Here is a 25,320-nt window from a genome sequence, read left to right as displayed (position 1 = left end):
CTAATTTCAAAACCAGATAAAGACACTCCAAAGAAAGAGAATTACATAATATAGAGTCTTAATAGCTTCTGTAGGCTTTTGGGCACCATGTCAGATTAAACCTGGCTTAATTAATTGACTGTAAATTAATTGACTTCTTGTATTCTTCTTAGGATCTTTCTCCAGTCTTATCCTGCAAACTCCTACCTACAATCTCCCTAAAGTGTAGATTCAGTCATATTAGTCTCTTCATCATAAATTTTTGTTGCTTACCATCGATTCGTTAGATGCTCTGCAATATGACTTGAACTTATATTTTATCTTTTCCCATCCAGTATTTCTCTACATAGAACCTATGTTCCACCCTAAATTAAACTTATTCCCCCACATAGTTTCTGTCTTTCCTGCATAGTGTTATATTTTAGTGAGAATTAGCTTTCCTCTCCAATTCCTTCTTTTGCATGGCATCTCCTTTTTGATCTTTCTTGATGTGCCCCACTGAGTATAGTATCTTCTTCCCTGGAACCTTTTAAAAACATTGTACCTCTTTTGTGTACTTAATCTTTACATACAGAGCTACTGGTTTTTTGTTTTTGTTTTATTTTATATTGTGGGTTTTTCTTTAAAGATTATAAGTACCTTGAGGGGCAGGTACTGTATTTCATTCTTTTTTTATTTCTTATGGGACTCCATACAGCTCTTGGATTCTAAAGACATTGTGTTCTACTATTCTCCTCTGGAATTCAGTTATTCCATTTGTAAAATGTGGATATATCTTCCTTGTTTTATTTCTCTGTTTTGAGGATAAATGAGAAAATATATGAGAGCCTCTTTAGGTTTCTAGAAATATTGATGCTGTTTAAGATAGTTTTTTCCTTTTTTCTTAGCCTACCAATTTCATGCTAGCCTTAGGTTTCCTCTACCCCCCCTCCCCCATTTTTTTTAGCCCCTTGCTTCCAAAATAATCCAGTGCAGCTGAATAAAGTCTTTTTTTTTTCATGGCATACCAAGTTCCATTAGTATATTATTATTAAATAGTAGCTGCAAGTTGGCATTGAGATGAGTGTAATTCCTCTTGACTTTATTAGTATGTTAATGCAGAGAAGAAAAAGAATGGTAATTGTTCAAATTGTAAAAGAGATTTTAATGGGGGCAAATTTATATTATATAGTGGATTGAATTTATCCTTTGACATTTGTTGCCTATAATTTTTGTCCCTCCTGAGTCTTTTTTAGACTCTTTCAGTCAAATAACTCAGCCTTCCAAGAGAATTAATGTTTCCTATCTAGTTCCCTACATGAATAAACTGAAGCATGGTTTGTTTTGAAAGAAGATAAATAAGTGAACTCAGAGATGACAAAGGCTCTTATTAATAGATGCTTTCTTTCTATTAAAAGTTATTTTGGTGTGTTCTTTTAGGATCTAGCTCTATGCTTGTTTTTAAAATTGAAGCAGCCTGTTTTCTATTAACTGTTTTGTAAAAAGTCTCAATCAGGAAATTCCATTGAACGTTATATGAACTGAGTTTAGGGAATTTAGAATTTTGAAGGAGTATATGAAAAATTAAGAGATTTTAAAAAATGGCTTTTTGAATGTCCAAAGGTAGTGGATTGGGCTATTATATGTACTCCTGTATGTAAGAACAGTTACTTCTCAATGTCAGCAGAATTGTATCACACTTATTCATAGAATTTACAGTGCTGGGCTTTGTGGGTACTTTGTGTACTTACTTGCACACACTGGGTACTTAGTGAACTGTTGTTAAATTAAATTTACTGAACAAAATTAAGCCTATCTAACCTTGACAAAATTCAGCTAATATTGATCATTGTGTATTTCTGTAAAAAGAAGTTGACAAATGAGAAGAAGAAACAACTATCTCTTAGACATTCATTATTTCCCTTGTACAGAATTCTTTGCTACCTACTATAAGATTGGTTCTAGAGACATTGCAAAGAATTCATAACACCAGTTCTCTTATGGATTCTTTTTTATATAGTAACTAGAGGCCTGGCCTGAGCCCTCTTGCAATCCGGGACCCCTCGGGGGATGTCAGAGAGCCGATTTTGGCCCGATCCCTGCAGGCCAGGCCGAGGGACCCCACCAGTGCATTAATCCGTGCGCTGGGCTGCTTTCGGCCCGATCCCTGCAAGGGACCCCACCAGTGCATGAATCCGTGTACCAGGCCTTTAGTATGCATATAAGATCTTTGGTTATCTCTTCCTGCCCTCCCCGCTTCCCTCTAAGATTCATCAGACTACTCCATCTTTCAATGCGTGTGGTTTCTGCTCCTGCATTGATAATCTGCCCCATTGTGGTCAGTGCACGTCATAGCTACTGGCTGGTCGGCCGGTCACTTAGGCTTTTATATAGATAGATAGATAGATTTTGCAGAAAGATGAGGAGGAGAAGGAGAATCATAATCATTTGGTAAATAACCCCTGGTCTTTCCTTTTGAGCCTTTCACAATTTGGCTCCTTTAATAATATTTATTGGTCTCATAGTTATTTTTCTGACTACCTTTACCCTCACCTACTGATTTGAGTGGTCAGATATCCCAGACTTGATCACCCAGTGCTAATAAGAATCAGTCTAGTGGACTTCAATGCAGGATAATGTGATACTTTAAGACAGTATTTCTTAACTAGAGAGGAAAGGTGTTTTGAACTCTAAAATTTTGTTTAAATTTTCTGGGAGAGATCCTGTATTCTATCATAATCTCACAGTGGTCTGTTCTCTTCAGAAGTTTAAGAACTACTGTTTTAACCATCTTGCAGAAAGCTTTGTAGCCTGAGGGTATTCATGACTACTCAAGTCACGAATCAGTTGTCCTCTGAGCCTGTAATACATACTGTGCTGTGCACTGTGAGGTCAGTGGGCTTATGGGATTTCCAAAGAGTGAAGAGGAGAGTAGCATGGAGGTAGCACCTGAGCACAGCCCAGCATGCTGTGCATCTTACAAGGACATGAAGATCTCACAGATAATAAAGTGCAAAACAGCATCTTAAAATTTTAAGTAAGAAGTGATGGGGACCAAAAAAGGTAAAATAGACGTGGACGCTTATGTATTTTGGCAGGTTCTTAATAGGTCTTTGGATTTTATGTTGAAGGAGAGAATGATAAGGATAGAAAAGGCATTGTTCCTGATTTCCTCAAGTGTAGCTTTCTTATTTTGAATTTCTCTAGCATTTAGTTACTCTTTTGGGTAGTTATTACATTATGCCCTGTTTTACACAACTTTTTCTATATCTGTAATAATAAAAGTATAATATGCTAATTAGACCGGACAGCTGAACAACCTTCCAACGTCCTTCTGGATGACTTTCCGGATGAAGCCGGGGTTGCAAGGGCCGAGGCAAGCCGCCGCGGCTACGAGGGCCGAACCCCTTGCACGAATTTTATGCATCGGGCCTGTAGTCCTATATAATAAAACCCTAATATGCAAATTGACTGACCAGCAGAACGATAGGGTGCTATGATGTGCACTGACCACCATGGGGCAGATGTTCAACACAGGAGGAGCACTGCTCAGCCAGAAGCTCAAGGCTGGCGAGTGCAGTGGTGGTGGCGGGAACCTCTCCCACCTCCGCGGCAGCAGTAAGGAGCAGCGAACTGAGCGGTAAGAAGCAGCTTGCAGGTGGGTGGTAAGGAGCGAGGGGTCCCGGACTGCGAGAGGGATCCCAGACTGGGAGAGGGATGTCCAACTGCTGGCTTAGGCCCTGGGGGGGATCATCCCCCGAGGGGTCTCAGACTGCGAGAGGGCATAGGTCAGGCTGAGGGGACAACCCCTCAGTGCACGAATTTTGTGCACTGGGCCTCTAGTATAATATATCTTCCTTGTTAGTTTATAACCTCTTGAAAGCAGAGACTATGTTTTTTAACTTTGGATACTCTGCAATGACCATCATGGCACCTTGTCCATATGAGGTGCTCAAAATTTTTTGTTGTATGTTGTTTTAGGGAAGCTGTTAAGAATTTTCACCATATCACACATTCAACTTTATGGTGATCCAAGGGTGAAATTTCTCTCAGGACTTAGTCTTTTTAATAGTTTGCTTTACTATAAATATTGGACAGTTTTTATTGTATGGAGCTGTACTTTTACTGTAAATCATGCAGCTCATTTGGTTTCTTCTTTATATTGATTGTTAGTAAAACCAGAGCCATATGAAATTTTCAATTATTTTTGTCTTATTGTAATAACTAGAGGCCCGGTGCATGAAAATTCGTGCAATGGAGGGGAGGTCCCTCAGCCCGGCCTGACCCCTCTCATAGTCCGGGAGCTCTCAGGGGCAGGAGGCGACCCGGCAATCAGGGGAAGGCAATGCCCCAATCACACCTCTGCTGCTGCCATTGCCAGCAGCGCAAGCCTTGGCTGGCCCTGGTTACCTGAGCCTTGGGTGGCCCTGGGCGGCTGGGCAGCTGCCATCCGAGGGCTGCCTGCACCTTGGGCTGGCCCTGGGCAGCTGGGGGGCTGAGGGGAGTGGGGAACTCTGGAGGCAGGCGTGTGGCAGGGCTGAGGGGACTGGGCGCCATCATCTTGTGGCTGTGGGTGCCGCCATCTTTGAGGGCGTGACAATTACCATATTCCCTCCTTATTGGCTGTGGGTGCTGCCATCTTTGAGGGCGGGGCAGTCAATTAGCATATTCCCTCCTTATTGGCTGTGGCCACTGCCATCTTTGCGATGGCGTGATGGTCAATTAGCATATTCCCTCTTTATTAGACAGGATAATTGCTGTTGTTTATGTAGTACTACTTGCCAGGCACTGTTATATGCTCTATACATTGTATTCTGATTTATCCTTATATCAACCCTGGTTTATTATCCCTTTTTGCAGATAAGTAAACTGAGATCGGAGAACTTAAGTAACTTGTTCAAGGTTACACAGCTCAAAAGTGGTAGAATATGTACTTTTAATCACAGTGCTCTGCTGCCTCCCAGCATCATATTTATATTAATTCATACAGATATTACCATATTACAATACATATGTAGTACACATATAAACCAGTAAGGCATGTGTTACTTAACAGTGAGTCAGAGGGGCAGGCATGTGGTTTGATAAAGGGGAGTGGGGTCATTAAGATCAAAGTGATGTATCAGTGTTTGATCTCATTTCATTTCAGAGCTCACAGTAATTTTAGATCATTGCTACTCAAAGTGTGGTCAGGGACTGGTGTTAGTCCATGAAGTGTTTGTTATTGGTCCAAGGTCAGCTATTTATAGAAATTGAAACTAAGCATTGAGAAACTTTTATAATCATTGAGAGTAATTTTATATGTGTTGACTTTAATAATTAAAATTTGGCCTTGTATTTTATATCCTCTTAAAATTTAATTTTTGGTAACTCATTTTAATTGTATTTTACAGAAGTTACAGTCTTTAAAGGTTTAGAAAATTTTTAAAAAAGTGGTTCTTAACATAGTTTGGGAAGCACTTTGTAGGAACAGCTTTTCAAGTTTTTAAACTATTGTTTGTCTAAAAAAGAGAAGACATTATCTGCAGCTTAAAATTACATTCTATTTTGTACCTGTTTCTGAATATGAATTAAGAATTCATATATTTTATTACTTTGCCAGTTTCTTGGTTCCTTGAGAAGAAGTCCTAAATTGAATGGACTTTTTGGGGTCAAGGGAATTTTTTATTTTTTTCTTATACTTGGTACTTTTCTCCAGAATGACACATTTTAATTAAGTTCTTGATCCAAGATAATAGTGTGAGGAACTTGTCAATCACTCATAGTTAGAATCTATTTTCTTGACGTATAAAAATAGCTAATAAGGCAATTTGAATTTTTTGAATATTCATACTGTTCCCTGGAATAATATGAAAGTGAAAAAGATAACAGCAACAACAAAACATTGCTGATGATGCCAGATTTTCCTCTTTAAGGAAAGCAAAGGTAGCTTCAGGTGATATTTGCAAAATTAAAATCAGTTTTTAAATTTTGAGTTTTCTTTTTGGGTGGGTTGTGACAGCCCCTTCTCTAATATGTTTTAAAATAGTTTTATCCAAAGTTACAGACCTTAACAGGATTATTCAATATCATACAATCACTATCTCCTCTTTAAAATAATCTTTCTGGTGATCCTCTAAGGTATCGTTTGATAAGGAATCCCTAGCTATGGTATTTTTAAAAGCTGGCTTCCAAATAAAGAAATGGGATAAGGACATGAACAGGCATTTCAAAGAGAAAGAAATTTCAAAGTACAAAAATGTTCAACCTCACTAACTCAAAATTGCAGATACCATTTTCACAGATCTAGAGATGCTATTGGGTTGGAAAAATGGCTTACCCTCATGTGCTGCTAGTAGCCCTGTAAATTGGTTAAGCCTTTCTGAGGGTAATTTCACAGAACTCATCAGATACAAAAAAAATGCACTGTCTCTTTACTAAGCCATTCCACTTTGGGGAATTTATTCTAAGGAAAAAACAAAGGATACACTCTTAGATTTAGAAAATAGTGACATACTGTATAGCATCAAAAAGGAAGTTGCAGAAATATATCTGTATATATTAAGAGAAGGAAATGGATTACCAAAAATATATATAATTACATTTTTGTAAATATATTTGTCCAAATATATGTGTAGGGAATATAAAATGTCTGAAGGACATATATATATGTGTGTATATATATATATATATATATATATATATATATATATATATGTGTGTGTGTGTGTATATATATATATATATATATGGCACTCTTTCTTAAAGTACTAAAAGTGTTTAAATAATTTTTGCACATTTGGATTTTAAAATTTCTTTCTTATAGCAAGCATGCTTTCAGACCTCTTTGTTGAATATTTGGACTCCATTTTAAAATGTACAGAATGGTACAGGAAGAAAGGAAACCCAATAATCAACAGGATGTCGCCATTCTCCAGGTCCTTTTCTGAAGGTTCACCAGGAGCTTGTTTTTCTTTCAGAGCTGGTTCTTGAAAGCTGAGTTTGAGTTTTTCTTCTTCTTTTTTTTTCTGTGACAAATGCCTATCATTTTCTAAACAAGAAAGCCTATGTCCCAGTTAGGTGTGTGGAGTTCTTTTCATTCACTTGCAGCCCTGTTGTGTTAATACTGAATAAGCAGAGACAGCCTGACTGGTGGTGAAAGATGGTAAGCCAGCCTCAGGGCTTTTTCTGGTCAGCCCTAAACCTCTGATTGCCACGTTTTCCTAATTTCCCATTTCCAGGGCATCACTAGAGTGACCTTGTTTGCTGAATATGATGCTCTGACTCTCCAAGATTTTCACATGCATTTGGAAATGGGCGGTCGAGCGATTGTTTACAGGACTCCAAATGAACTGTGCACTCACAGCAAGTTTGATAAACACACATTTCCTCCTTTTATCAGTGAGATTGCAGAATGTGAAGTATGAGTTTCCAGTTTTACTCATTCCCCTCAACTCTTTTCCTGTTTAAAAACTTCTACATACTAATTGGATTCTGATCTGCCCCTGTTTTTTATTCTGCTTAGTGGTAGTTGACGGCTTATTCTAATACCTACCTAGTAAGGTTTGGCAGTTCTTCAAAAATAAACTTTCCATGTACTCAACTTAAAGGAGATTCATCCCAAGGAATGTAATGTGAGCACTAATTAACAGTAATGACTGCTAATCACTTTGCTTTTTATACTCCTTTAGGAGCACTGCTATTATCCAATGTAGTTAAGTAAAATGCTTGTATATGAATCAACAATGCTGAATCCTTTTAGCAGATATTGCTTACAATCAAGCTTTGCATAAATTAGAGTTAACTAAAATTGATTTTAATATGCTGTTTCTTTCTATAATAGTAAACTAAAATATCTAGTTAAATATACTGAATATTAAAAAGACATTACCTGATTTTTGTTTTTTTTGTTTTTTGGTTTTTTTTTGCAAACATCCTTATGGAAGATGGAAAGCAGTATTGCAAATAAATTTTCTCACAGTTCAAGACATTTTCTCTTAGATTTCTTTGAAATTGCATGTGACAAACTCTTCATAGTCACAGCAGCACTTTGATTCTGCTGTAAGCATTTTATCAGATCAGTGAAAAGCAATAGGCTTATGTTTAATTTTTCTGAATTTGTGCCTTTACTTCCTAGAGAATCTTACAGTTTTTTTAAGTTATATAGCCCGTTTATATAAACTTGGTTCATAAGATTGTGTATTCAGTGTTCATTAAAAATGGTTGTTTTGTTAAGTTTAGTGTATATTAGACTATAATAGTCTAGTAATAAAAGCTTTCTGTTTATTTATATGCATTCAACATACCTACAACCTGCCTTGCCTCAGGAGGAGACTAAGCAAAACTCATAAATTAATAATTTAAGGAATTGATACTCAAGTAGCATTTTGATTAAATTAGTAAGTGAAAGCCTTAGAGTCAGTGATGGCCACTTTAACAATGCTTTACTTTTGCCTTTTATTGGTTGAAAATAACTTTTTAAACTAGGGCTTTTATAATAAAATGAAATCTGCATGCCATCTGAAGCCCCTTCTCCTCTTTTTGATTTATGAGTAGGCTACTGTATTATTGAAGAATTTTTTTAACACTCTCACAATTCTGCACTTTAATTTCAGAGAAGGTGTTAATCTCTCTGGAAGTTTGAGAGTGACAAAATGAGTTGCATACAGTTTTCTTAGGGAATTTGGGATTCTTTATTGGAGGCCTTAGTTTTCTGATGATACCTGTATTGATGGTGATTTATCTAACATGTGATGTCATATTATGGTTTGATGTGCATCAATAGAGTATACTGCTTTCTCATTTTACATATTATCTCTAGTTGCCTAGTCATGATGTTGTAATTTTTATGGGGAAGATTAGTAGTGTTTCTACAGAAGTTCAGCAGTTTCGGACATTATTTTTAAATTACCAAAATAAAATAATTTAATTTTCCTTTTAGTTTTGTATTATTTGTAGTGTCAGAAATTTAAAATTTTGGTGAATAAATAAATGGAAAAAGTTAAATGGTAGTTGTTTAATAGGAAGCCTTATATTTTATATACTAGTCTTATTATAATACATTGTATTAAAAACTCTTTGGCTCTACTTAATTGAATTTAGTTTCAAAGAATTGTAACAGAAATTCTGTGAGAAAACAGAAAATATATGGAAGCTTAATTGAATGCTATTCAATATGTACTTATAAGATTTGTGAGTATTGTAACTTATTTATTTTATATCTCAGTACTATTGCACAATATCACAAAATGCATGCTTAAGAGGGAAAACTCCTTTTTCTATTTTGCTTTGAGTTTGAGTTTTTATGTGTAATAAAATTAAATTTAAAAAAGGTGAAGATTTCAGTTTTGATCCTTTTTTGTTGTTTTTTTGTTTTGTTTTGTTTTTATGTAGTATGTTTACTTTCATGTGAGAATGATTGATCTGTAGCTGCTATTTTACCCAAACAGGGGACAAATGGAATTGGCCTTTTAGACAAAAGTATGCAAACAGACTGCATTCTTTCTGCTGATAGAATTATGGAAGGACTGCATGAGGTGCCACATTCATTTTGCTATTGATTGTGAAGAGGATTCTGCACTGGGGTGCTGTTTCTATTGGATAAGGAGGTGCTATGATTAGTTACCTTTCTCGTGAAAGCACTACAAAGGGAAATGCAAAATGTGTGCAGTGCAGTGTTCTCAATTTGACAGTTGTTTTTGTTAAGCCTTTTTTTTTCCCCCCCATTGAAGTCTAGCCTATTTTAGAAAAACATACATTTTGTTTTTCCCCCTTATATTAGACTAGTAGATTTCCATGCATTTTTGACTCTTTAAAGAAATTATACATTACCAACAGTTTTTCTAGCTTCTATTGTAAAGCTTCAAAGCTGATGCAACAGTGCCCTCTATAGTCTTTTAGAGAACAGTAGTTTAAGGTAGAGGATTTGGAATATTCAGGTAAGGAGCAGGATGTTTAAATTTAATTTTTGCCCAGACAAGAGACTCCTTTTTCCTAAGTAGACATTCTTGTTTTTCACTAGCGGCTTTACTTTAAACAAAGGGAACAAAAGACCATTCTGAGTTTTCATTTAGAATTATTGGCTACCTCTTGTTGTTACCCAGTGGTAAATCTCAAGTTTTATCAGACATTCATCAGAGTAATTTGAGATAGAGGAATCTTGCAAGCTGTACTGTCTCTTCATGAAATATCTTTTTGAAGTTGAGTTCCAATAGGAGTATTTTTTAAAAAATAATTTAGTTCCTTTGTACTCCTTTCTTCTATTTAATTAGAGCCTGAGTGGGCTGCCTAGAACTTAACTTTTACTTGTTCCTGAATTGTGTAGCCCAGGCTTTATACATGACATTATTTAAATTCAAACCAAGGGAGTCACACAATGACTAGCATGTTTGCCATTCATTAGCATTGATTTAAATTTTAGATTTTCCTTCCTCCCTTTTTTGGTTACCTTTTATATTATATATGTTGATAGCTAATTTTTTTTGTTGTAAAATACAACTTTATATGAAGATATTAGGTGATAATAAAAGCAGACATCATATTTAGCTATGATTAGAAGAGAAAATTACATGAGCTAAGTTTATTTTGCTTCTAAAAGTATTTTAGTAAAAAGAGCATGACCCAAATCTTAGCTTCTCCATCTACTCACTATGTAATATTGAACACATTTCTTAATCTCCGAGCCTGCTTTCTCATCCTCAAAATGGGAGCTAAAAATAGCTCATCTTTTGAGGTTTTGGTGAGGGATTACAGATAATGTATATAAATTGGCCAAGTCATTATACATGCTCAGATGGCAATTTTATGCCAAAAATCACAATGTGAAGGTAAGTGGAGGGTTTTTTTGTGTGTGTGTGTGTGTGTTTTTTTTTGGGGGGGGGGGGTGTTGTTTTTTTTTAATGGGAAAGTTTCAATATAAATCTAGAACACATTAATGCATTTTAGATTCTTAAAAATTACTATATCATAATTTTGATGATGTATATGAATCTGAAAGCCAGCATGGCATTTCTTGGTGATGTGGACTGACAAAGTGAGATGTACATTAACTTTCAATTCCTTACAGACCTCATTCCCAAACTTCTGAAATAGGCCATGTTTATAAACTTAACTTTGGTAGAAAGACATTTACCCACAAACCAATATTTGGCAACATGTGAAAACTGATAATAAATGAAACTCAAAAATAAAGGAGTCTTTTATTTTTTTCTCTTAATGTATCTGGGAACACTTAGGATGCTTTTCATTTACTAGTGTTCTTAATAGTAATTTAGAAGCCTTATTTTTCACCCAGCTACAAAAAGACTGATAATTAAAAATAGACCAAAGTGGAACTTTTCTGGTAGAAGTGGAGGTGGGGGTCTAATGTTCCTCCCCTTCAAAGGAGCAAGCTTAAAAACCTGTTAATAGTATACCATATATGTGTGTGTACAAAGGCTTTGTTCTTCTTTGGTTTGGATTCAAAGCACCTAATTCTATGCCTGGCACATAAATGCTCAGTTAATTAATGTGTGCTGAAATAAAATATTTTTGAACATCAGGCTTTCTCTTATGACATATAATATTTGAGATCCTATATGTATTAAAATGTACAGTTAATGTGACAGTACAATATTACAGTAATTGTTTCTTTGTGAACCATTTAAAATAAGCACACTTCCAGTTTAATTCATCAATTTATTATTTAAAAGTCAACCAGATGGTTACAACTACAAATAATAATGGGAAATTAATAAAAAATTTAGAACTTGTTTTCAAGATAATTAAAAGATGTTGTATTATATAATAATGGATTTAGGTAAAGATTTAGACACTTCAGATGACCTGATGATAAAAATAATCTTGCACAGAGAACTTATGGATTGAATTTTCTCAACATTCAGTAAAGCACCGTTTTTCTCACGGAGTTCTTATTTGTGCTTCATATTGATTTTGAATAACCTTGAATTTAATATTATAATAAACCACATATTGTTTTTAGTATATCACTTGGGTTAAAATTGAGAACTGCAAAAATGTCTTTTTTTATCGTTATAAAGAAGGAACCAATGTTTGAAGCTGATAAATGAATAGGCTCTTAGTAATAAACTGAATGTGGTAGTTCTTTTTAAAATAAGGACCAGTTGCAGTAAGCAACATATTTAAAGTTAAATTTTGGTTTATAAGACTGACAAGATGCTGTCTACCAAAACAAAAAGAATAATATATTTTTTCTTTGCAGTGAAAGTACCAAATTAAGAATCTGCTTAATTAAAATAATGATAAATGTAGATTACATTACTGAAGATAGTGAAATACAGCTGCTCTGTCTAGTGAGAGCTTGCATAATTTACCAAGACTGTACAAAGAAGCAATGAAGCAGCCACTGCAGACTGTTAGAGGAAATGTTCTGTTTATTCTACATACATTTCTTTTTTTAATTAAAATGTCAATGATAGTTTTATAGCAGTCCTCAAAAAAATCCTTTAAATTTCTTCAAGGTAGTAGAATATAAGATGAGATCATTACTATTGCTGAATGAAACAGATTAAACCTGAGGAAAAAATAGTATACTTTAATTTTTTATTAATTCAGTTTTCTTTATTATGAGTTGATATTTAAATATGTGATGATATTTAATTTTTACAAGAGTATTGCATGAAAGAAATGGGGCAAAATCTTTGAATATACATTTTATTTAAAAATCTCTTGGAGTCACAAATCTTTTGGGTAGAGCTTTAAGTAGTATTATATACAAATAAAGATATAGATATGCATCCTGTGGAATTCTCAAGGTGGGGCAGACAGCTCTGGGTATATTAGGATTATCTGGGTGGTATTTTCTCCTCAACTGCATCACTGGACTGTGATGAGGTCTAATATGTTGCCAGTGTCAGTGTCTAGAGACCAAAAAGAAGTTGAGGAACCAGTTACACTGTATATTTTAATTTTTTACTTTAATGATGACTAATGATATCTTCATAATTATGTATATTTAAGAAAAACAATATTGTGTGTGGCAAGATATGTTGGTGGTTGTTTGTTTGTTTCTTTGTTTGTTTTGCCTCCAAAGGATAAGTGTGGACTCTGGAGTGAGACTTGTCTGCATTCTAGGCCCTGCCACATGATAGCTGTATGACCTTGGTTTAGTCAACTTCTCTTCACTTTAGCTTTCACAATTGTACATTGGGCTAGTGGTAATCCTATCTAATAATCCTATCTAATAAAGAGGGAATATGTTAATTGAACCTCACGCTTTCACAAAGATGGCAGCGCCCACAGCCAATAAGGAGGGAATATGCTAATTGACTGCCCCGCCCTCAAAGATGGCAGTGCCCACAGCCACAAGCTGGCGGCGCCCAGTCCCCTCAGCCCAGCCAGGGCAGCAGGCGTGTGGCATGGCCAGGCCCGCCCCCAGGCTGGTCCAGCCGCTCCGCGCACCTGCCTCCTGAGTCCCCCAGCCCCCTCTGCCCTGCATCCGCTCAGGGCTGGCCTGAGGCACAGGCAAGCCTCAGATGGTGGCTGCCTAGCTGCCCAGGGCTGGCCGAGGCTTGCTTTGCCAGCAGGGGCAGCAGCAGAGGTGTGATGGGGGCGTCGCCTTCCCCTGATCACTGGGTCGCCTTCTGCCCTTGAGAGCTCCCAGACTGTGAGAGGGGGCAGGCCGGGCTGAGGGACCTCCCCGACAGTGCATGAATTTTTATGCACCGGGCCTCTAGTACCTACATAATAGGATAGTCTTGAGCATTTAAGAGCAAAATCCATGTAAAATAGATAATAAAGGAAGCCGTAATAAATGTTAAATATTACTGTATTGTTATTGTTATTATTTGGCACTAGATATAACATTTCTCTTGCATTAGAGCAATAGGGCATTGTTCATACTTAACTAAGTTAGTACGATCAGTGCTTTCTGTCATGATTTATCCGTTGACATAGTTCTAGATAAGTTAACCATGCCCTCTGTGTCTTAAGGCTTAGTGTGGTAGAAATTCTACTGCTCCCTATTTCATCTTTGATTGTCTTTTCTCATAGTGCTTCATGTGCTAGTTTCTTTGGCATTTTGGTGAATGTGATGTCAAAGTTTGTGCATTTCAATATATATGTTTTGGACTACCTTCACTTGATACCAGATTTAATTGAATATTTTCCAGGGTTCAGTTTTCTGAAGGGTCTTTCAAGTGCCCACTTATTAAAAACTTCTCAACTATGAAAGCTTTATAGGCAGAAAATGTACACATCATTAAGAATTTGAAAAATTTATATGTGAAAGTAATATGAAGAGAAACTTCTTCAGATGATTTTATCCTATATGCTTTTTTAGAGCTTCAATGAAATGATAAATGCAAGAAGCACAAAGATAAGTCACACACTATGTAACCATTATTCATAAAGTTTACACATGCAGTGTGAGTTGTAGAATGTTAACATAACACTTTATTTCCTCATAATTTGCTTCAGGCTTTTTGTTGTTGTTGTTGCTAGAGATGTAAATAATTAAGGCACAGTGCCTGTCTCAAGGACTTAGTTAGCATTTGAGTTTTAAGGGAGTAAGTTACTGCTATGTATTCATCAAAATGATTATTTTTGATAAACGCTTAGCTCTTGTAAAAATATTTCATATTTCTTTTAGTGTACCTCTTTGTTCTGACTTGGCATTTATTCTTCCTTGTCTGACCTTTATCACTGAGTTTCTCCTAAGAATCCTGTGGTCTTTAAAGGTTCAGTATTACTCTAGCTGTGCCTGTTTGGGAATTACACTTATGATTCTTGAGTTAGCTTATAATTTTGATTAATACCTTTAAATAATTTATCAGTTATTTTTAACCAATTTAGTCTTAGAGTTTGTATGTTTCTTCCCTATCCTGGTCCTCCCCAATAAAGTGCAGATAATTTTATATTTATTTAGTTTTTAATGTTTCACCACAGTACTACTATAAGGTGTTTGACAAAGTGAAGCTTGGTTTCTCCTGCACGCTATTATGTACAGTTTCATATATTAGGTAAAACTAATTTAGTTTGTGAAGATTTTACAAGTTTTAAGATGCCAAACTTACGTTGATGATTTCTCCTTTATGATTAATTGATAACTGATTTTCTACTGCATGTAAATCACTGCATTCACTGAATTCCTGATTTTGTATGACAGATTTAGTCTGACTACTCTTTGCCCATGTTTTTATTGACTTGGAATCAATTGATCAGTTAGGCAATCTGAAATGGAAATGATTATGAAGCATTTACAATCAAGCAAAGTTAAGGGAAAATATAGTAAGTTACAACTTATGATTACTAATTACTAGTAAGATAGTAGCTTGTTTTATAAAAGACATAGCTTGTGAATTATACAAATACTAGAGGCCCAATGCACGAAGATTCGTGCAAGAATGGGCCTTTCTTCCCCTAGCTGCCTGCAGCGCCTTCGCGCTGGCCAGAGCCGCCTTTCCGCCTTCCCACGCTGCCCAGAGGCCCTGAGTGGCTGGGGTGGTGTGGAACGCCTGCATCGTCACCATGGTGACGTCGCAAGCGTCCCGCCCCGCCCCGCCCCCAGCCGCTAGGTGCCTGTGTATTTAAATTAACCCACCATCTTTGTTGGGTTAATTTGCATGCTTACTCCTGATTGGCTGGTGGGTGTCGCAAAGGTATGGTCAATTAGCATGTTACTCTTTTATTAGGTAGATTTAAGTACATAGATTTCATTATCTGAACAGTTTAAAATGTGTTTTAACTAGGTTTAACAAAAGCAAAGAAAAGAAGCAGTCATTATAGCTATCAATTTTGTAGAAAAGAAAATAAGGATCTTTAAATTTTGTTCTGTTATGATTTGATAGTAACTAGTTTCTTTATATTTAACCTAAGACTTGGAGCAGCCATCCTCAAACTAAGTATTCTTATAATTTATTTTAATAACTTATTTGCTGCAATTATTTGATACTTTTGCACAGTAAAAATAACATTGGCATTGTTTTCTTTATCTAGTTATTAGATTCTAATAGACCTGATTTTTCTGCACTTTTATTTCATTATTTGTTTTCATGCTTAACTACGTGATTTTTTAAAAGCTGCCTGTTATCTCTTATGTAGTCCTAAGAAAGAGTTTTTTTTCTTCTGAGACTAAGTTCCTCATACTCCTCTTGCAGACAAACACAATTTCTTTATTTCGTGAAGAACCATTACCATAAACTTGAAGGGTTTTTATATTGTTCTTCTTGTCTTATTTTTATCTAAATTATTATTTAATTTTCTTTGATACTTATAACAACTGTGTTTTTAACTTAAAGAAAATATATAAAAGTATAAAATATATGAAGATCTTACTTAAAATTCAATCATTCAGTGTTAACATTTTGACATTTTTCACACATATATATTTAACACACATACATAGACATACCCGTGTATGAGTGTGTGTGTAATCATTTGTGTATATAACTTTGTATACTGCTTTTTAACTTTAAGTATCAGGAGCATTTTCCCCATGCCATGAAAACCTCATTATGAACATAATTTAATGGCTACTTAATACTCCATCATGTGGCTGCATGATGATTTCCTTGATGATTTCTTACTTTGTAAATTAGGTTGAATCTAATTTTTACTGTAAATAATAGCACTTTGATATGGGTACATCAATTATTGTCTACATTTTTGAAAATTAATTCCTTAGGATAGGTTTGTAGACTTAGAAGTAGTGGATCAAAGTACATAATTATTTTTCAGGCCATTGATACATATTACCTAATTGATTTCCATAAATAACACCTGTTTAAACATGCATTATTTGTATTGTGAAACTCTCAGTCTCTGTTTAATGTATATGAAACTCAACTTGGAATTCTGTTTTTATAGTTCCTGGCATTTGGTGAATACAAGCTGGGAGTAGCATTCTGCCCATCTTTGACTGCATTTCACTCTTGAAAAAATGCCAAAGAGATATGTATTAGGGCAGTTTAGACATGTAACTCAAAACATAGGTTGATTTCCCCCCCTATTATTGTGAGAAGTCAGTTTCCAGTGATTTAATGGGGCTACCTGCAATAGATAGCCAGCTGCAAAGAGGGCAGAATTTTAATATACTGTATGCTAATGTGCCATGTGTATGAATACAGATGCAGTTATAGATACATATATGTTTGTTTGTTTTTAACAGCTATAGATGTAATGTTATTTGTAATTCAGTTTTCGGATAGGTTCTATTTTCTGAATAGCCATACCGTCTTCTCCTCCTGGGTATCAACTAGTGTATTTTATATTGGCATTATTAAGTTTAGCAGTATTAGGAAATTATTTCCAATTTTCTCTCATCAAATAAATGATGATGGAGATCATAGTAGAGTCATTATTTGGGGGATAAATATATTTAATATATTTTTATTGATTTCAGAGAGTAAGGGAGAGGGAGAGAGAGATAGAAACATCAATGATGAGAGAGAATCATTGATCGCTGCCTCCTGCATGCTCCCTACTGGGAATCGAGCCAGCAACCTGGGCATGTGCCCTTGAACTGAATCGAACCTGGGACCCTTCAGTCCACAGGCTGATGCTCTATCCGTTGAATCAAATCAGCTAGGGCTGGGGTATATATTTTAAATATCAAATGTAATATTTTAGACTCTACAAATAATACTCTAGGTTTAAGCTGCAATTTTATGTCTACTAACTACCTCATAGAAAATACCTTATGCTTCTCTCTCTCTCCCTTTTTTTATTACCTTGTATTATTAGTGTTGGCTATTTTTACTATGCCATTAAAAAAACAACAACTGCTGTTTTGAATTTAGTGAACTATTTAGTAAAATAATAACAATACTAATAGTACTATAATAATAGTAAGTTCATTTGTAAGAATAAAACAAGTAATATTTATTTTATGGTAATTTTTACTAAATTGTTATTTAGAATTTGGAAAAATAATAGATTACCTTTTTAATATTATAACTACCTTTTGTTGTTGATTTCCTTACTTTCTCCAAACTAATTAGGAAATCATGGTTTCTGTAACATATTTGATTTTTAATCCTCTTTTTTAATCTTTGGTAGTTTCTTATCAGTGATATGAAAACGTTCCCACCATACTGGCTTGGGCATGTGTGTGTAAGAGGAAGTGTATGGGGGTGCTGTTGAGAGTGAGTATTGCCGTTCTTCTCTTAGCTCCTAAGAACTCACTTTGTTTTTTCTGCTTTTCAGCTCTAAGCATATATATATATATATATATATATATATATATATATATATATATGGTTACATTCTCTCTTTTCTTTTTCTTCATTCTCATTCTATCTTCACTTTTCCTCTTTCATCTCTCACATGCATCTGTGCTTGCACATACACACATTTACATGAATTTTCAGGTGTTAAAATAAAGATTGCAGGACCTAGACCTAATTTAATGGCTGAAGTTTTACTCACATTTATTCCCTTTCTCTTTTATTATTTAAATTGTGCTCATCTGTAATATTTATGGTTTTTTTTATCAATACAAAATGTTATGTCCTTTACTGTTTTATGTCTCTTACTGAAGATTAAATGGTGGAACCAGAAAAACTCTTAGATCATAGCATCTTGAACTTCAGTATGCATGAGTCATCAGGGCATCTTATTAGAAACTAGAGGTCTGGTACACAAATTCATGCACCAGTGAGGTCCCTCAGCCTAGCCTGCGGGATCATGCCAAAATTGGCTCTCCGACATCCACTGAGGGACTCCGGATTGTGAGAGTGTTCAGGCCAGACCGAAGGACCCCACCGGTGCATGATCAGGGCCGGGGAGGGACGCGGGAGGTTGTCCCGCAGGGCCCCAGGGCATGCCCGGCCCATTCTCACTCAGTCCTGATCGGCCGGACCCCAGCAGCAAGATAACCTACCAGTCATAGTGTCTGCCCCCTGGTGCTCAATGCATGTCATAGCGACTGGTTGACAGTCTGCTGTCTGGTGGTCAGTGCACATCATAGCGAGCAGTTGAGTGGCCTTAGCATTTCATTAATATACTAGAGGCCCAGTGCACGAAATTCGTGCATGGGGGGGGGGTTGTCCCTCAGCCCAGCCTGCACCCTCTCCAATCTGGGACACCTCGAGGGATTTCCGACTGCCCGTTTAGGCCCGATCCCACCAGGATCAGGCCTAAACGGGCAGTCGAACATCCCTCTCACAATCCAGGATTGCTGGCTCTCAACCACTTGCCTGCCTGCCTGATTGCTCCTAGCCGCTTCTGCCTTCCAGCCTGATCACCCCCTAACCATGCCCCTGCCAGCCTGATCGACGCCTAACTGCTCCCCTGCCGGACCGATTGCCCCTAACTGTCCTCCCCTATCGGCCTGGTCGCCCCTAACTGCCCTCCCCTGCCAGCCTGGTCGCCCCCAACTTCCCTCCCCTGCAGGCCTCGTCCCTCCCAAATGCCCTCCCCTGCAGGTTTAGTAACCCCCAACTGCCCTCCCCTGCAGGCTTGGGTCCCCCCCCAACTGCCCTCCCCTGCAGGCCTGGTCGCCCCCAACAGCCCTCCTCTGCAGGCCTCCACTGCTGGCCTGGTGGCCCCCAACTGCCCTTCTCTGCAGGCCTGGTCGCCCCCAACTGCCCTCCTCTGCTGGCCCGGTCACCCCTAACTGCCCTCCCCTGCAGGCCTGATTGCCCCCAACTGCCCTTCCTTGCAGGCCTGGTCCCTCCCAACTGTTTTGCCCTGCTGGCCTGATTGCCTACAACTGCCTTCCCCTGCTGGCCTGATCGCCCACAATTGCCCTTCCTTGCTAGCCATCTTGTGTCCACATGGGGTGGCCATCTTTGTCCACGTGGGGGAAGCCGTCTTGTGTCCACATGGGGGCAGCCGTCTTGTGTCCACATGGGGGTGGCCATCTTTGACCACATGGTGGTGGCCATCTTGTGTGTTGGAGTGATGGTCAATTTGCATATTACCTCTTTATTATATAGGATTACGCTTTGATTGGTTGAACGAATGACTGGATGACTGGACACTTAGCATTAGGCTTTTATGATATAGGATTCAAGGTCTGATTCAATTGTTCTGGGTGGAGCCTGAGATTTTTTTAAACATGTGCCCAGGTGGAGCCAGTTCTGTTGGTCTGAGGCCACACTTGAAGTAGTGAGTTTTTAGATTCTGGTTGCCTATTGAGAGCATCATTTATTTTAGAACCGGGATATGTTAATTTAATGCCAGTTTCCTTGTAAATTAGCTATAAGAGTCTAATATCTAGAGGGATGAGGGGGTTACATTTTCTTTTAAAACATAATTTACCATGTTTCTACAGTTGTTCTCGATTTTAGGAAATGGTAACGCATTTTGATTTAAAAGATCCATGAGTCTTAGATCTTCTGTGATGGTTCCATGTACAGCTACCCTGATCTGGTTTGCTAATAGTGTAGATTAATGAGACATACATCAACGTTTATTTTTGGTGATTTGATTTTATTGTATATCATCTCCCATTGATAGTTGAAAAACTTTTCTGCTGGGAGTTTTGAGAGTGAAGGATGAGGGGTGGGGATTTGGGAGCAGGAATGGATGCTGTGGTATCAATGAGAATTAGGTTACTGCAGAGAAATGCTTTTACTCTTTCTCATTATAGGCAACTGGGTTGAAATGCTTTACCTGTTGAAAGTGAGAAAATCACCCAGTACATATGCAGGAACTGTTCCCATTATGCCTTTAATAAGATGTCTTTTATGTACCTTAAATAAAGAGAGCCACATGGTTTGCTGTACAAAAACAGGCAGCTTCTAGCCATAAGAATGTATCAGAACCTGCAGCAGCTATTAGAAGACGAGCTGGTTTTAGAAAAGAGATGGTATTGCCAAGTTCTGCAGGTTGGTCTATTACTTGCAGTGCAACAGTCAAATGTGACCATTGTCAAAACGCCTGAATCTTTAAACATGTCATTGTAAAGTATCTTGGTTGACAACATTGTTGAGGAAAAATAATCAAATTATCTAATACTAGAGGCCCGATGCACGAAATTTGTGCAAGAGTAGGCCTTCCTTCCCCTGGCTGCCAGCACCAGCTTCCCTCTGGCACCCAGGACCCGGCTTCCCTCCAGCTGCTGGCAGGCACCTGGGACCTGGGCTTCTCTCACAACCCTTGCTTCGTCCAGAAGTTTGTCTGGAAAGATGTCCAGAAGTACATCCGGTCTAATTAGCATATTACACTTTTATTATTATAGATGGTTGGTTCCTAAGATGGTAGAAGCCACTTAAATTCAAAGAAAGGTGGGAAGCCTTTCCCTTGTTGGTAAGCATTGTGCTTGAAAATTAATTGTATTTTAATTTATGACAAAGAAAATTCAATCTAGCATGGATTTTACTTTTTTAAACCTTTTAAAATACTATTTATATATATAAAGGCTAATATGCTAAGTGCCCGTTCGACTGGTTGCTACAACGCACATTGACCACCAGGGGACAGATGCTCAACGCAGGAGCTGCTGTGACGTGCACTGGCCATTTACAGAAAAACGGCACCATGGACCTGGTGCCCACAAAGCAACACTCGGCTTCCCCCAAGTGGGACACAGGCCCTGCTACCAAACCTGGAGCGACAGCCCACCAAATCGCAACTGATGCAGCTGAGATCCCATGGTGTAAAATGCGGCCCACAGCCCAGCCCAGCCCAGAAACGGTGGCTGTGGGTGCCGGGTAATGTCCTCACGTAGCAATGCCCAGATTCCTCTCCCTAGTGACAGGCCATTTAACAATAAATGGCATCATGGACCTGGTACCCACAAAGCAACACTCAGCTTCCCCCAAATGGGACACAGGCCCTGGCCCCCCCCCCCCCCCCGGAGTGACACCCCATCAAATCACATCTGACGCTGCCAAGACCCCATGGCGCAAAATGTGGCCCACAGCCCAGCCCAGAAACAGTGGCTGTGGGTGCTGGGTAATGACATCACGTAGCAACACCTGACTTTCTCTCCCTAGCGACTAGCCTCCTTGGAGTTTTTCAGCCCAGGAACACGACTTGCTTTATAGTCAGGTGGAAACATTTTACACTTTAACCAAATGTCTGTGTAGCGTTTTCCTGTGCCTCATCTCATTTGATCCTCACAGAAGTCCTGGAGTAGGTAGATAGGAGATTTGGTGGAATCCTATTTTCTTTTCATTAGCCAGAAAATGGAGATTTAGAAAGCTTAGAAACTTGACCCGACTGAAAAGAAGTAAGAAATGGTGGACCTTGAAAATGACTTCAGGTTTTCTCACTGTGCAGAATATAGTCAAACACTACTGCAGTTAAATATTTTACCTTTTGTTCTCCCTGCGTGATCTACAATAATAATCTGCTTTGTGTTGATATTTACTGATGTATTGCTGACAATTACCTGAAAGAGAAGTTGGGGTGCTTCACTGGGCTGGAAAAAGTTTAGCTACATCAGAAATCAGGTCTAATTAAGCGAGTTTTTCTATATATATAAAAGGCTAAATTGACGTGCGTATGTACGATACATATAAAACTCTTGCTGGTGCCAATCACACACGTGTGTTTCGATCTGTCATTGTCGATTGTGAATTTGGTTGACACTTCTATTGTAAAGGGTGAATAGCAATATTAAAATATTTCTTCTAATTAATTTCCTTTGTATGTGCATGAATTTGTGCACCGGGCCACTAGTTATTTTATAACTAGGTACCACATTTAAGTTATATTTGGAATCTTATTTGTCTGTGTACTACTTTCAATGAATATAGATTGTCCTTTCTTTAGTAAGCCCACATTTTAAAAGCTTATGTTTTGCCATAATACAGTAGAATTATTTGTGGTAATGTTACAAGTCTCTAAACTGCATGAACATTATCCTGCTGTTTTATTGTTTTATAATGTAAAAGTAAATGCAAGCATTAAGAAATGTGCAGTGCTGTCAGGCTCCTTCAGGATTTAAGAAAATTGCCCCAACTATCGAAGAACTGAAAATTAATCTTTCAGGTCGCAAAGAGCAGTTGTTATAATAATGCCTAGCATTTTGCTTTCTCTTTTCTCTAACTATATGGTGATTTGAGTCAATGCTGAAGAAACTGAGATTTTATTTGATTTCATCAAACTGCTATTGCCTTCTAAGAATTACATATAAAACATCTTGGTTAAAAAAAGGAAGAAAATAGAGGACTCATTTTAACTCTGCATACGCCTGAATCATAAATCTGTTTTTGTAATAGTACAAATTTTGCAGCCCAACTTCTTGATCCAGTTTGTGAATTTGGTATAATAGGCACAAATAGTATCTGTGAAATTAATTATGTTGCGCTACAAACTCTTCAGAAAATTGAAACAAACATACAGACAAAATCTTAAAACCATACTTTCCAGGAAAGTTCTCATGAAGCATTTTGGATTTTTAAAATGTAAGAAAGGAGGTATTCCTTATGATTTTAGCCTTTTGTCCTGTTTTAAAATATTTCCATTTAAATGCAGATTTTGATTTTCCATCTGGGACTAGGTAGAAACCATTTTATTACACTACTAAAAGAATAATCCACTTTAACACAACATTTCTCCCTTAAAGGGATGGTCTTTTCTAGTCATAAGGCATTATTTATCTCAGAATGATATTAACATTCATGATGTAGCGATTTTATCTTGATTTGAAAGATGTTTTGTTCTGGCAGTAAAAAGGATTAGGAAAATGTCCTTTGTATCCTGTTGCTAAAAAAATTGCCTTACCTTGCTAAAGATTAGGTATTAGTAATTTTCAAAGTGTTTTGAGGTGGGCATATGATTTATATTTTTATAACATAAAATCTTTAAGCCCAGTGAAATGGATTGCCAGGCTCATTTCATTGAATTCTTAAACATTGGGTTATACAAATATGTTTTTTAATAGATCAAGTAGCATGTTTGAAAATATCTGAACATCTTAATACATTTTTTTTTGCGTTCATTTTTTTTATGCCTTGTAAAGATGCCTTTTGGATACATAAAGAAAGTGCTAGAGCAACTAGTTACTGCATCAGTGGCATAAATGTGTTGATTTTGCCTCACTTTCTAAATTTATTAAAACTTTAAGATAAAGAGGGATTACATTAATTAAATGGAATGTCTGAGACAGAAGAATAAAAGCTCTGAAGGCCTCTCTGCTATTTGTTGGGCAAAGTCTTGGCGTGCAGAATGTAGCTATCCAAGGCTATAAGCACATTGGGACCCTGTGTGGGATGCCAGCGCCATGCCCCTAGGCGCACTGTCATTCAGCCGACAGATTAATTAACCAGAGGCTGCAGAACCTCCTGCTTTCAGTCAACCTATTCTTGAGGCAGAAAATATAAGGTTTTTAAAACCTGGAACATTAAAAAAAGTGTGTATCTTTTTTAAAAACAAAAATCAGAGTGTGTTGTGACACTTTCTGGAACAGTTTTGTGTATGCACATAAATATATATATATATATATATATATATATATATATATATATATATACTTTTTATATATATTTATATACTTTAAAAAGTATATATATACATTTATATACTTTTTTAAAAAAGTATATATATATGTGTGTGTGTGTGTGTGTGTGTGTGTGTGTGTATATGTGTATAAGTGTATATATATACTTAAAAAAAAACCTTTAAAATCCAAACAGAGTACGACATGTACAGCCCCCAAAGAGAGGGTTTTTCTAATGTCAGAGTATGTCCTAAAAACGTCCTAATTAATGATTTATTAAATCACGTGAGTAGCAAGGTCTTTTTATAAGATTTCTTTTTATCTTCAGCAAGGGCATTTTTATTCATACATCCATTGAGGTGAATAAAGATTTTTACACTATAGTGTTTAAACAACAGTTTTAATAAATAACTTTTAACATGTCTTTTATAAATGAGAAAAAATTGTTTTTTCTTTATGATTTAGCTTATTTTATAATTACATTAAGCATTATTAACTTATGTATAAAATATTAATCCTGAAAATTTCTATATAGAGAGCAAAGTCTATGTTGATAAAATAATGTATTATTTGGGCTTTCAAATTAGGAAAGAAAAAAGGGATAGCTGCATGCAAAAAGAAACATGATTTCATTTTAATTTTTTTAGCAGTGTAGAGTACAACTTCCTCCTCCATCCACTACTCCCCCCCCCCCCCCCCAGCCTTTTTTTCCCTGACACTGTCAGTTTTTTAGCAATCTCACTGGAATTTATTTTGTTGTAGTAAATAAAAGATAAGTCATTATTAAACAGATTTTCCTATTAATCCAATGTATGATTTCCTTTTGCCATAGGTTCTTTTAAGGGCTTTTATCCAAAATAAAAATTCATTAAAAATGCAATTAAAAAAATCTATTGTTAATGACTGCTTGAGTGACTGGCTCATAATTGGCTCATTATAATAAAAAAAGCAACTGTTTAAAAATCTTGACAATGCAATACAGTATAGAGTGAACATTTAGTGGTAAGGCCCTATGCGATTACAGGACTCTGGAG

The 25,320-nt window shown here is 36.7% G+C and overlaps 1 protein-coding gene across 2 annotated transcripts in view; it reads left to right on the top strand.

Annotated features, from left to right (window-relative positions):
* DPH6 (diphthamine biosynthesis 6) overlaps positions 1 to 25,320 on the top strand; it is a 170,592-nt gene that overhangs the window by 29,723 nt on the left and 115,549 nt on the right. Inside the window, exon 4 of one of the 2 annotated variants that reach the window (XM_079768246.1) lies at positions 7,179 to 7,557. The exons of the other annotated variant lie outside the window; for it this stretch is intronic. Within the exon in view, the coding sequence (XP_079624372.1) occupies positions 7,179 to 7,364 (186 nt within the window). The 3' untranslated portion in view covers positions 7,365 to 7,557. Of the gene's footprint in view, positions 1 to 7,178; positions 7,558 to 25,320 lie in introns of those variants that run through there. 2 annotated transcript variants of the gene reach the window in all.

This window comes from Cnephaeus nilssonii, assembly GCF_951640355.1.
Source record: "Cnephaeus nilssonii genome assembly, chromosome: 4".
Classification (NCBI taxonomy): Eukaryota; Metazoa; Chordata; class Mammalia; order Chiroptera; family Vespertilionidae; genus Cnephaeus; species Cnephaeus nilssonii.
This window is presented reverse-complemented; position numbering and strand designations above follow the sequence as displayed.